The 14,092-nt window shown below is 37.9% G+C and overlaps 1 protein-coding gene across 3 annotated transcripts in view; it reads left to right on the top strand.

Moving 5' to 3' along the window:
* The window catches only part of ASCC1 (activating signal cointegrator 1 complex subunit 1), a 96,246-nt gene that overhangs the window by 849 nt on the left and 81,305 nt on the right, over positions 1-14,092 (top strand). For 2 of the 3 annotated variants that reach the window (XM_082406890.1, XM_082406891.1), the window contains exons 2-5: positions 906-1,040; positions 2,206-2,305; positions 6,189-6,286; positions 10,920-11,098. In XM_082406890.1, the coding sequence (XP_082263016.1) occupies positions 929-1,040; positions 2,206-2,305; positions 6,189-6,286; positions 10,920-11,098 (489 nt within the window). In that variant the 5' untranslated portion in view covers positions 906-928. Of the gene's footprint in view, positions 1-895; positions 1,041-2,205; positions 2,306-6,188; positions 6,287-10,919; positions 11,099-14,092 lie in introns of all 3 variants that reach the window. The other variant, XM_082406892.1, reaches the window with a different exon arrangement.

Here is a 14,092-nt window from a genome sequence, read left to right as displayed (position 1 = left end):
CTTGGTTCTGTAAGCAAATTACCAATTAAATTACCAATTAAAGTGACTTACTTGCTGAGGTTGGATTGAGCATTAGTGTATTTAGTAAGGATTGTTTTTTTTGGGGGGGGGGCACTCTTTTAAGTTATTTTGGGCTTCAAGACCATCTAACATACGTGGTAGGAACACCGGTTAAACATAACCACAGCTAACCCGTAAGGAACCTTTGCTTCATAAATTACTGATTCATTAAATGATGACTGGAAACTTGGCTTCTCTGTGAGTGATGTACAGTTTTTGAGCAGTGACCTACGGAAATCAGATTCCTCCCCTCAGCAATGTGTTGGTTTGGAGAACCATGTTGGTTAAGTCATATTTTAACTTTGTTTTGATAGGCAACTGGATCTAATTGTTGGGTATATATTTCTAGCACCTCTAAAAGAATTTAGGGTTTTTTTTGTCCTCCCCTTGAGGATAAGTGTATTAAATATCCCTAATTCTCTTAAAGGTCGTGCTGGATAGTGAGGGTAAGACACTTTGCAAATGTTTAGATAAGCACAGAAGGTTGCATTTTACTCCCTTTAGGTTAAAGTAATGAAGAGAGCTCTATTCTCTCTTTCAAAGTCATGGATGGGCTCAGTATCTTTTAATCATTTTTGGGGGGAATGCTGAATAGCTTACAAATTACTGTCTAGAGTGTGCCAGGAGTGGAGTAGTGTAGTGGAAAATGCAGCAATTGATTAAAGACAGCTTCTAGATAGAGGAAATCTAGTGGAAACAATGCTGCTTTTGCTTAGGATGTACTGTGAACTGATGCCCAATTATGCCCTTTTAGGCCTACATAAAGATCCACATAATAGAGGTGGGGTTTTATTTATGATTAAAACAAAAGGTAAGGTGATCGTTTATTTTTCAGTATTTCACAGGACTGTTGTTTGGAGAAAGTATCATGGAAGTTCTGCGTCCACAGCTTATAAGAATTGGTGGACGGGTTTACAGGAAGAATCCCATCCAAGAGCAGACTTATCAACATGAAGACGAAGATGATGACTGTTATCAAGGTAATCCTGGTTGATCTTTGGTCAGATTAGAAGTAAAATGTTCTCCGTATTGTAGAAGCAATTCTTTGTGTCAGTGTATTTCTGTGTGAGCCCTGAAATTTGAGATGTTTGGCCTCTCATAGCTCCCTTTGTGTTGATGTCCGAGGGGACAGATGAGTGAGTTTGATGAGGTGCTCTCAGTTCATACATCAGGTTGTGTCTCATCTTTGTGCAAAGGCTTAAGTGTAATATGGGGTAATTTTAGTTAACTATTAATATTAACCATTAATAACCTGTGGCAAAATGAAGTTCTTTTATCTGTAAAGCTATGAAGTAATTTCTATAAATTATTGAAATAAATGAACATGTGCCCAGTGTTAGCTGTTGTTATTATTATTGTTGTGTTGTAATTTTTCTTTTCTTCTTTGCAGTCATATACGGGCAGTTTCAAATACACAACCAACGTTATTACTATTTAAAATAGGGATGATTTTTAAGAAGTAAACTAAACCGTTGAGATGGGCAGTATTTTCAGGCTGATTAACTTGGACTTGGGTTTAACGCACAAATAGGGCCTTTCAGGTTCTCTGCTTCCTTTTCCTTTTGGTTTGTAAGTTTTTCCATTAGGCCCTGAGCCTTGGGGAATAGTCTTCCCCTTGGTCCTCCGCACTGTTTCCCTTTTGCCTTGGGGCCTTAAGCTCCTTTATTTCACCCTCCTCCTTTCTCTTTGTCTTGGCTGTATGAAGTTCTCCAGTATCACTCCTACCTCATTCACTGAAGTGATTTTGTGTTTTAATACTAAAACCCACTGAGTTGTACATTTTAAGAGAATGAATTTTATGTTACATGAAACACATCTCCAAAAGAAAAAACAGTACAAAAAATTTTATTGTGTCTTAGCTTTCTGGGAGAAAACAGTTAAATAGTGGTATGTAAATACTCCTTTTCTACAGTTCCAAGATTGGAAGATTTAAAATAGTCATGTGTTTTTTATTCTTTATTTTTCTTCTAAGAGCAGGTCAGAAGGAATGTCAAAGCAGTGTTCTGTAGTGTAAAGTGTATGGCTGTTTTTTGTGTGTGTGTATTGCTTTTTTTAAACCTCGAGAGTGGTTGGACAGCTGGGGAGAAAGCAGACTGTTGTCCATAGAGCAGCAGCTCTGAGCGAGATGTTACCATTTCTGTACAGGTCTCGTGGAGTGTGCAGAAGAGTCCTGTGAAGCCTATGAGGTGGTGCAGACCCCGCAAGGTTTCCGGTGTACTGTGAAGGCCCCCAGCCTGCTCTACAAGTGAGTGAGCCCCCGTTAGCTTCATGGGAAGGCATTTCTAGGAAACATAGTAGGAAGTGGATTCTTCTCTTTTCCACACTTACTGCAATGCTTGATTACTAGTGATAAAATGGTTTAGTGTTTAATGTCCTAGAATTTCTAACGACTGATTGTAGATCAGTTTCATCATTTCACATGTGTCACCAAGTCCTGTTGATTTTGCTTCTTAAATATCTTTTGAATCCACTTATCTCTTTCTTTACAGCCACCCTGCTGCCTCATCTGTGAATTACTTCAAGTAGCCTACTTACTGGTCTCTCCACATTGATTCTTGCTCTCTCTTCCAATCAGTTCTTCACATTGAGGGTGGAATGATCTTTTTAAAAGGCAAACCTGATTATTTTACTTCCTTTGCTTGAAATCCATTAACATCCTTCCTCTGAAGACGGAATTCTCTTCCATTAGAGCAGTGGCCAAAATCTTGAACATGAGTTAGCTAGCCTTGATTTTTCAGTCTCATTTCACACCACTGTTTCCCTGGCTTTTGCACTTAAGCTTAACTGGTTTTCTTCAGTTCTTCACATGTGCTGTGTTCCTTCCTGCCTTTGAGCCTTGGCATATGCTGTTCCCTTTGCCTTTTAATCTCTCCTGTTCCTTAGCTAGTTTTATTCTCCTTCCTTAGGGAAGCTTGCTTTGACACCGACATCCCCACCGCCACATTGATTACCCTACTATATGTTTTCATAATACCATCTACTTTTCCTTTGTAGCATTTCTCAGTCTTATGTTTGTATTTATTTGTGTGCTATTTGATATTTTTCCCACTAGATGGGAAGCTTCTTGAAGGTAGGAATGTGTCCTGTTATTCTCCAATGCTTGTCAAATACTGATGTGCTTTTTCCAGAGTTATCGTTATATGTAAATTGCTTGGGAAGCTTTGCCATCACTTCAGTCTGTGCTTGCTTGCTTGCGTGATGGACCACATTCTGTCTCTTATTAACCACTAATGCGGTTAGCTTATGTGGCTGACTGGCTTCTTTTGGGCTTGTGCCTCTGGAGATAGGCTGGTCTGGGAAGTCATAGATTTTTTTTCTGTGTTGTACCAGATGAATAAAGTCTGTCCTTGATCCTCTGTGAGAGGAGACCTACAAATATGGAATCATATACCTTTAAGCTCCAAGAGGCAAGTAGTTTCATTTTTGTCAACCTTGAGAATCTCCTGAAACACCTATTAAGGATGAAATTCTTATGGAATGTGGCTGAATGTGAAACCAAATGTTAATCCTGACAGCTCACTTTCCTCTCAGGTTCCAATGACATTTTCTTCTAAGAAACATGATTTTAGAAAGTTGTGGCTCAGGTTCCTGATAAAATCAATGCAACATGTCTTCCTTAATGTATATATTTGCTACTGCTAAGCTGTGTAAAGATTCCTTAAATATCTGATTCTAACTTGATGACCTTTTGAATTCTATATATTCTAAGTACTCATTTTGTTCCAGATGACTTGCAATTTAGATTAGGTATTGGTTCTGCTAAATCCTAATTAATAGACAATATTTACTAGGAAGACTCCTTCCTCCCTCCCTCTCTTCCTGTCTTATTGAGAAATAATTGTCATACAAGGAAGATTTCTTTCTTATGAATCATTTATGTAAGGTTATTTGGATCAAGGAAGAGATTACTTGACCAAACTAATTTATAATCAAAGCCTAATGGTGATACACGTGTCCATGGACTGGATCTAATACTGTGGTTCTCAACTTCAGGTGCACATTTGAAGCTCCTGGGGAGCTTTAAAAATTCCTGATGCCTAGGTGCACCCCAGACCAGTTGAGTCCGAATCTCTGGGAGCTGAACCCAGGCATCATTAGTTTTTGTAGCCTCCCAGGTGATTCCAGTGTGTAGCCAAGATTGAGAACCACTTGATCTGGCAAGAATTTCCACTTACATATTCAATAAAGGAGTCACCCTTTCATTGCATATCTGTTTTATTGTAGTGAGTGTTTTAGGCTTTCCATGTAAACCTCTTTTGGGTCTGGTACTCTTAACTGGAAGGATGCCATCATGGGCTTAATGAGGATGGCATGGGCTGTACTGAGCTATGTGTCAGTCACTAGGAAGCCCTTTTATATATGATCACATTTAATCCTTAAAACAACCTTATGTTACTTAGGTATTATTCACTCCATTTTTATAAGTGAGGAAATAGGCTTAGAGTGGTTAAATGACTTGCCCAAGGTTTGATTCTAAAGCGTCTTTAACCTCAACCACTTCCCTAAGGTGCCTGGACTATTAATAACACTTTGAGCCAACTACTTTATGGTAAGTTTGTCCACTAGCCATGTGCTAACAAACAGGAGCCTGGTTGAAAGCTCCCCTTGTTGATAAGGCCTGGAAAGACAAAGGCCTGACGGAGTTGGTGCTGCACAATCCCTAGCCCAACACAGAGAAAAACCACATGGAAATTGTGGAGTTCTCGTCCTCTTTTAAACATCTTGTTTTATAAAAAACTGGCTTACTACAGTAGATCTCAATGGAAATAACCGGGCTTGGTTATCCCTTGTAAAAAACAAATGCAGAGTTTTAAACATAGTCACCTGTGCTGTTGGATACTGTAATTGAAATCATAGAAGCTGAAATACTGTTGATGAGGAAGTTTTATCTCTTAACTTTATGGTCCTGTGATGGTCTCTTAGTGCTTTATAGACTCTGAAACTTTTCTCCTGGGATCCGGTAGTCTCATTTGCTTTAACACATCTAATTACTATGGGTTTCAGAAGATAACCTTGGATTGTCAGAATTATTTATGCTAGGAGGCCTAGGCAAGTAATGCAAATGAGCCAGCAGATGATTGAGGTGCAGTCAGTGAAAGACAGTAGGGAGGGACAGGATTTGTGATGAGCTCATGTTCCATTTTTAGGAACGAGCTCATGTTCCAGCCTATTTTTGCCATGAGTAGTCAGATCTCCCAGTTTTTCAAAAGAAGTTAGAAATCTATATTTTTAGGTAAAATTTCCCAATTTTTAGGTGAAATCTCCCAAGCAAAACGTGCCTATGTGTTTGAATTCAACCTGAGGGTTACCTCTTTACTCTGTGTGCTTGAATCTGTCCTGACTGGTGAACCCTGCTCTTTGTTAAGCTCTTTACCTTTATTTAATTAATCAAGGATAATTCCCTTAGGATGAACTCATAATGTAGTTAATTTGCTCTCTAAGAAAACAAGATTTTCCCCCTTCAAACTGTAGACCCATTCAAGTGCCCTGTGAGACTGTGCCAGCTTTCCTTTCACTGAAGTGCAGACCCAGATTTTGAATATAGGTTTTTTTTGGTTTTATTTATTTATTTATTTATTTTTGGCTGCGTTAGGTCTTTGTTGATGCGCGTGGGCTTTCTAGTTGTGGCGAGCGGGGGCTACTTTTCATTGCGGTGGCTTCTCTTGTTGCGGAGCATGGGCTCTAGGCACGTGGGCTTCCGTAGTTGTGGCTCGCGGGCTGTAGAGCTCAGGCTCAGTAGTTGTGGCACACGGGCTTAATTGCTCCGCGGCATGTGGGATCTTCCCAGACCAGGGCTCGAACCCGTGTCCCCTGCATTGGCAGACGGGTTCTTAACCACTGCGCCACCAGGGAAGTCCCTGAATATAGTTTTGAGAAGCAAGCAGGCATTGAGCATAGTTATTCTTTCTATGTGGTTGAATTGGCTGTAGGATATCATTTTGCCAATGAGTGTAATGCAGTATGTTCTATAAAGCTGTATGACTTGTAATTTCCCCTACAGATACTGAGTTTTTACTGAAGCACTTTTCTATGAGGGAGTGTCTCTGGCCACATATGATTTAAACATGATGGAGTTCTTTATTCTTGTACATTTTGATTTATGTTTATTAATTTCCTTTATATTATAGGCATATAGTTGGAAAGAGAGGCGACACTAGGAAGAAACTAGAAGTGGAGACCAAAACTTCCATAAGCATTCCTAAGCCTGGACAAGAAGGAGAAATTGGTGAGACCCAATATATATGTTATATTTGGAATCATTTGTGTGTGTGTATGGAATAATGTGACCCAACTGAGGTGTTTGGTGACTATATTCTTTATGTGGTTCTGTAGCTGTTGGCCTTTTTATATCAGTGTCAGTCTCCCAAATGAAGAAAGATGTAGTCATACAACCTTATCTTGATTGAGTACCTGGGCCTTAATTTTATACTTCACCACGCACTGATGGAATAAAGCTTCCAGATTTTGTTGTGGATGAGGAGATTTCTTTCATGCTTCAGTAGCTTGAAATGAAGTTGTGAATTATTTCAAGTTAGAATTAGAGAAAACCAGTGAGATCAGCAAATTTGAAATAAAGTTCAGCCCTTTCCATATTGTTCTCTTGTTTTTATCTTGCTTTGTAGACTAGGAAGGAAATTGTAAGAGTAATAATTAAAACAACAACCTGATTCAAATAACTGGTCAGGTGAGGAAAAATAGTTTAGCAATAGAAATCACATCAGAAAGTGTCTGTACTAAAGCAACAGTGTGAACCAAGGGCATAGGCTTGTGTTGTAAAGTGGCTTTGAGTGAGAGGCACTGGAGGGACAGAATTTTAAAAAACTCATCCTAAAGCAGTAGGACTTCTTCAATGTCGAATAAGTGCAGCAGCCTCCAATAATCCATTTCCCATAAACACTCATGGGTTGTATTAAGTTTTAGGAGAAAAAAATAATAAGTACTCTTTTCATTTTGTGCTGTGTAAGAATAATCACTGTGGCAGATAAGTAGCAGTTGACTTTAGGGCAGCCTGTCCAGGAGAGCTTTCTGTGGTTGTGAAAATGTTGTGTATCTGCACTGTCCAGTGCAGGAGCCACTAGCCACATGGGACCGTGATTACTTGAAATGTGGCTAGTGTGACTGAGGCACTGAATTTTAAATACTACTTCATTCTAATTCATTTAACTTTTAATTTAACTAGCTGCGTGTGGGCTCCTGTTTTGGACAGTGAAGTGCTAGAATTTTCCAACCCCCTGAAGTTACCAACCCCTTGGTAACTTCAGCAAACTTTAGCTTTAGGACTTTAATGACATTTTTGAAGGACTCTCACTGAAATAAATATTTAGAATTACAGTTAAAAAAACTTGGGTCTTTCCTTAAGTGTTAAAGTTCGGGTTACAAATATTGAAGTAATTTTATTAATTGCATTAAAGCTTATTTCCTGATTTAAAAATTAATACATGGTTTCAAAAACAAAAACTTGTAGAAATTATATATAAAGTATAAAGGGAAGTCTCTTGTGTTACGAACCTCAGCCATAATTGCTGTTAATAGTTGAATCTGTTCCCCATTTTTTCTATGCATATAGCAACAGATGGATAACAATTTTTATTTTTGTAAAAATTATTACATGCTGTAAATGTAGAGATGTTAGCCATTTTAAGATACTGGAGGCATTCCAAAACTTATCCAGAAAAGGTTAGACAGATTGTTAAGATTCCATTTTGACTTAGAAACCACAAATATTTAAGTGTGAAAAATAAGTGTGTCTAATCATTAAAAGTAAGAGTTTAGTGGAACTAATTTAACTGAAAAACAAGACAATAAACTGGCTTATTGGTCTTGTAGGGAAGTAAAGTATATAGAAAAATCAAATTTATTGCTTACAGTAAATAGGGTTGTTATGTGAAATCAAGACTGCAGGTGCATTGGTGTGGTATATGCTGTAATTAGTTATTTTCTTTCTCCTCTCCTAAATTAGAGAAACTAGAGAAGCAAATGATCTAGTAGGTTTTAATTTTTCCTCTAGATAAGGATCTGGTCTAGTCTGTTTTGAAGTCTCAGGCAATGAGATGTAAGAAGATGCTTTTAAAATGTTATTGTCATTGTAGTTAGGCAATTGGTTTTTTTAAAGTTTCACATCAATGCCTTTAATTGTTTTCTTCCTCTGTATCCCTTATTGTAGTCTTTAGACCCATGCCATGTGAATTCTGGTCTTCTCAGATATAATATTCTAATGTTTTAGAATATTTCTAACCACATCATATTTGCTCTTTAGTAATTGTTTGCTCAACTTTGAATCTTTTTCTGGAAATCAGCCTGAGGACCTTTGAAGTGCCCTTTTCAGTTTTCTATGTTAAAAAACTGAAAATGTCTTATTGGTCTTATTCTCTAATGAACTACCTTCTTAATGGAAAATAATAGATTTAGCATATTGTACTAAATTTTTACAGAAATAAAACATAAACATGAATTTTAAGCTTCCATCCCCTCCATCCCTTTTCCTTTTATTTTCTCACCATGTTTTCTGTCTCTTGCAGAAATAATTATAATTTCTACTTTCCTTTAATTTTGTCCCAGTTTACCATTAAATCCTCCTTTGTCAGTATTTCTATAGCACATTATTTGAATGCCTGCTAGGATACTTCCCTTCACTGGGCATCTGAGTCTTTTGGATTCTCAAAGTATCCTATTTGAAAATATAAATAATGTCATTAGAAAATATCCTATCTCAGCTTCTTACATTTTTTGGTTATTACTTATGTCAATTTTTTACTTAGGCAAACAGTTTTTAGGCTTTCTGTTAATTAATTCATTCATAATTTACTTCTTTTCTTAGAAATTTCCATCTTGTTTCTCTACAACAAAATGGGTATGATAATTTCATTCTTATTAAGAAATAGATAGGTTGTTCTTTAGAAAATTTCAAGTGCTTTAATGGGAAGTATTAAAGAAATAATTCCATTTGTTTGTCCTAACTTCTACAGTTGCTTGGAAGGAACAAGCTTTGTGGTCTTGAAAGTACATAGCACATTTTGCTACTATTAGAGTTAATACTTCAGTATTTTATATTCAGAAGTCTGTCCTTTCCTCTTTAATAAATAGTCTGTTAAAATGCCAGTTTTGTTCATTGTTCCTATCTTCTGTACCTTTCCTTAGTTTCTGTTTTGGACCAAGCACTGCCAGTTCTGGAACCTAGAAGATTAATCTCTGCTTAAACAGAGGTTGTGTAATCCCTAAATGATTGTTTTTCTTTGCAGACAGTGGTGTTAAGGCTTTGTGGCTTTTCCCCCTATTTTCGTTTACATATATATAAAGACAGCCCAGACCAAAGAAGACCAAATTACACCAAGGCGTGGAAATTTGATATTCATACCTCAATACAGATATAGATAAAACTTTTACTTTAACCTTATATTTTCATACAGTTAGGGTAGGATTGTATATACTGTAGTAGACTCTCTTCTGCTCTTCTACTATAGTGAATCACTAAAAATTCTGCCACAGTATTTTTAAAAATTGAGGTAAAATTTACATGACAGCTCCACTCTTTTTGTTCTTAATTTTTTATTGTTATTTGAATTTCTGTGTGATATATTGTTCTTTTTTTAAATGGTAGAATATACACAACATAAAATTTACCATTTAGACCATTTTAAAGTGTTGAATTCAGTGGCATTTAGTATATTTACAGTGTTGTGCAACCTTCACCACTGTCTAGTTCCAGAACATTTTATCACCCAAAAAGGAAACCCCATACCCATTAAGCAATCACTCACCATTCCTCACTACTCCCCAGCTCTTGGCTACCACTAATCTGCTTTCTGATTCTCTGAATTTGCCTGTTAGGTATTTCCTATATGTGGAAACATACAATACGTGGCCTTTGTGTCTGGCATCTTGAACTTAGCATAATATTTTCAGGATTGATCCATGTTTTTGCATGTATCAATACTTCACTCCTTTCTTTTGGCTGAGTAGTATTTCAGTGTATGGAAATACCACATTTTATTTATTCATTTATTGGCTAATGGACGTTTGTGTTTTTCCACCTTTTGGCTCTTGTGAATAGAGCTACTATGAACATTTGTACAGGTTTTAAAATTTTATTTATTTATTTATTTTTTTATTTATTTTTGGCTGCATTGGGTCTTCGTTGCTGTGCATGGGCTTTCTCTAGTTACAGTGAGCGGAGGCTACTCTTCATTGAGGTGTGCGGGCTTCTCATTGCGGTGGCTTCTCTTGTTGCAGAGCACGGTCTCTAAGTGCACGGGCTTCGGTAGTTGCGGCACGCAGGCTCAGTAGTTGTGGTTCAAGGGCTCTAGAGCACAGACTTAGTAGTTGTGGCACACAGGCTTAGTTGCTCTGTGGCATGTGGGATCTTCCCAAACCAGGGCTCGAACCCGTGTCCCCTGCACTGGCAGACGGATTCTTAACTGCTGTGCCACCAGGGAAGTCCCTGTACAGGTTTTTTCTTTGAACACCTGTTTTTACTTCCTTTGAGTTTCTATCTAGGAGTGAATTCCTGGATCACATGGTATTTTTCTGTGTACCTTTTCAAAGAACTGCCAAACTTTTCCATAGCAGCTGTACCAATTTACATTCATACCAGCAAGGTATGAGGGATTGCTTGTAGCTTTTGAACTCATTTTTCTACTTCATCAGATGGTCTTAAGGTTATTCTGTTTTTAAACCTCATTCTGCTTAGACTGAATTCATTAACAGCTTTCTTACCCTTGGTACTGTCCCCTGTTCAGAATTATATACACATTCATGACAATTTTATTCCCCAGAGATGACAGTTTCAAGAGGTCACCTATTTTACAACCATTTGATGGACCTTGAGATTTTAATCTTTTCTTTTTTGTTTTTGCTTACAGTAATCACTGGCCAGCATCGAAGTGGTGTAATTTCAGCCCGAACTCGGATTGATGTTCTTTTGCTCACTTTTAGAAGAAAGCAGCCCTTCACTCACTTTCTAGCCTTTTTCCTCAATGAAGCTGAGGTTCAGGAGCGATTTCTGAAGTTCCAGGAGGAAGTACTGGAGAAGTGCTCCATGGTAAGCAGCAAACAGAACAAAACAAAAAGTTAAAGAAAAAATATAAAGAAGAGTACAAAAATGACTCATAATTCAAACAGTAGAAAGATACAAGTCTCTTCTCCCACTGAAAAAGAGAACCATTTCTAATGGTTTCTTTTAATTCTGAACTGCAAAAAATATATAGACATATCAGCACGTAAGTTTTTATGTTACAGAAATATCCTTTAAAGGATGCTAAAGACACAAAAGGATCATCCTAATATCCACACTATTCTGCACTTTGTGGGTGTATAGATTTCTGTAGCCACCTACCACAGTCAGGATACAGAACAGCTCTACTCCCCCAAAAAACTTCCTCATGTTGTCTCTTACAGTCACCTCTTCCTCACCCCATACTTTGGCAATCACTGATCTCTTCTTGGTTGCTATAGTGTTGTCTTCCTGAGAATGTAATATAAGTGGAATCATACAGTATGTAACCTTTTGAGATTGGTTTTGGCTTTCAGATTCATCCGAGTTGTGGTATGTTTCACTAGTTTGTCCCCTTTCATTAATTTGTTTCCAGTTTTTGGCAGTTATGAATAGAACTACTATAAACATCTGTGTACAGGTTTTTATGTGAACGTAGTTTTCATTTCTTTAAAGTAAATATCCAGGAGTGGGATTGCTGGGATATATGGTAGGTATATGTTTAACTTCATAAGAAACTACCAAACTATTTCTGAGTGCCTGTACTATGCATTCCCATCAACAGCATAAGAGAATTCCAATTGTTCTGTATCCTTGCCAGCATTTGGTGGTGTTGGCATTTTCATTTTAGCCATTCTAATAAGTGTGTAGTGATATGTTATTGTGGTTTTTTTTTTTTTTTTTTCTGGCTGCGTTGGGTCTTTGTTGCTGTGTGCGGGCTTTCTCTAGTTGCGGCGAGCGGGGGCTACTCTTCGTTGCAGTGTGCAGGCTTCTCATTGTGGTGGCTTCTCTTGTTGCAGAGCACAGGCTCTAGGCGTGCGGGCTTCAGTAGTTGCAGCACTTGGGCTCAGTAGTTGAGGCTCGCAGGCTCTAGAGCGCAGGCTCGGTAGTTGTGGTGCACAGGCTTAGTTGCTCCGTGGCATGTGGGATCTTCCCAGACCAGGGATCAATCCCGTGTCCCTTGCATTGGCAGGCAGATTCTTAACCACTGTGCCACCAGGGAAGTCCCTCTTATTGTGGTTTTAATTTGCATTTCTCTAATGGCTAATGATGTTGAACATCTTTTTAATGTGCTTTTTTGCCATTCTTATATCTGCTTTGGTGAGGTATTCTTATCTTTCACACAACTTAAAATTGTTTCCTTACAGTTGAGTTTTGAGAGTTCTTTTATATATATTCTGGATACAAGTCCTTTCAAGGGTATGTGATTTCCAGATATTTTTCCCAGGCTGTAGCTTATCTCTTCATTCTCTTATCAGTGACTTTTACAGAGCGAAAGTTTTAAATTTTGATGAAGTCCAATTTATTAATTTTTCTTTTATGGATTGAACTTTTGATGTCATGTCTAAGAACTTTTTGCCTAACCCCAAGTCACAAAGGTTTTCCCTTAGAATTTTTATGGTTTTGCTTTTTTATGTTTAGATCTGTGACCTAGTTAAGTTTGTATAAGCTGTAAAGTTTAGGTTGGGGTTCATTTTTTTGCATATGGATGTCCATGCTGTGTTTTCTTTTTATTTATTTATTTATTTAAAATTTACTTATTTTATTTATTTTTATTTTTGGCTGCATTGGGTCTTCGTTGCTGCGCGCAGGCCTTCTCTAGTTGCTGCGAGCGGGAGCTGCTCTTCGTTGCGGTGCGCAGGCTTCTTGTGGAGCACGGGCTCTAGGCTCCCGGGCTTCAGTAGTTGTGGCACGCAGGCTCAGTAGTTGTGGCTCGCGGGCTCTAGAGCACAGGCTCAGTAGTTGTGGCACACGGGCTTTGTTGCTTCGCGGCATGTGGGATCCTCCCAGACCAGGGATCGAACCCATGTCCCGTGCATTGGCAGGCAGAGTCTTAACTACTGCGCCACCAGAGGAGTCCCAAAAAGTTATTTAAAAAAAAAAAAAAAATCCATGTGGGATATTCCCGGGCCAGGGCTCAAACCTGTGTTCCCTGTATTGGCAGGCGGATTTTAAACCACTGTGCCACCAGGGAAGCCCCATGCTGTGTTTTCTTAATCTCGTAATAAAGAGAGGAATAAAAGCATGTGGAATAAAATAGAACTGTGGTTAGTATTTTTTTTTTTTTTTTGGTTCTTGAGACAGATGGACCTACATCTGATTCTGGGTTCCTCAATCTGTGTAGACTTGAGCAAGTGAACCTCTCCAAATTTTTACAGCCTGCTTTGGAGAGTTGCAGGAAGGATTAAATGAGATAACATATAGTACTCAGCATGGTGCTTGATACAGAATAAGCATTTAATAAATGGTGACTGCTACTCCTGATATTTTTATGACTGGTTAGGTTAAAATTGTTAGTATTACTTGGAGTATTCAGAGTAGGTGAGCGCTATATTTGATAGCTGTGGGCAAGGTCAGTGAAAATGTTTTTGGTGAAAATTTTTACAAGATCCTTTCTTCCTTCTCTGTTTCCCTTCTCTTGTCTGTCCTGTCCACATTGCTCAAGCTGGGTCTTAGGTGTTAGAATATAGTGAGATACAGGTATGCAGATATAGAAGTATTAGAATCCAAGTACTTTTATGGGACAGGGGGTGACAGTTGATCAACTTAATTATTTAAGAAGTAGGCTATGATGGTGAGAAGATTCAGACTGGGCAAATGTGAGTAGACAGTATGGAATTGTATAATCTATTTTTAGGTGACTTCTGTGGCATTTATGTGCTTGAACAAAGGTACATTTATAAGTTCAATACTCAAATACTATATATATGTGTATGCATACATATATATGATTAGTAAACCATCAGAATATTACTAATTGTCATTAGTAAACCATCAGTATCTTTTTTCCTCTTAACATTTCATAGCAAGATGATTTCATTC

This window comes from Balaenoptera borealis (genome assembly GCF_965194805.1).
Source record: "Balaenoptera borealis genome assembly, chromosome: 10".
In the NCBI taxonomy this organism is placed as follows: Eukaryota; Metazoa; Chordata; class Mammalia; order Artiodactyla; family Balaenopteridae; genus Balaenoptera; species Balaenoptera borealis.
This window is presented reverse-complemented; position numbering and strand designations above follow the sequence as displayed.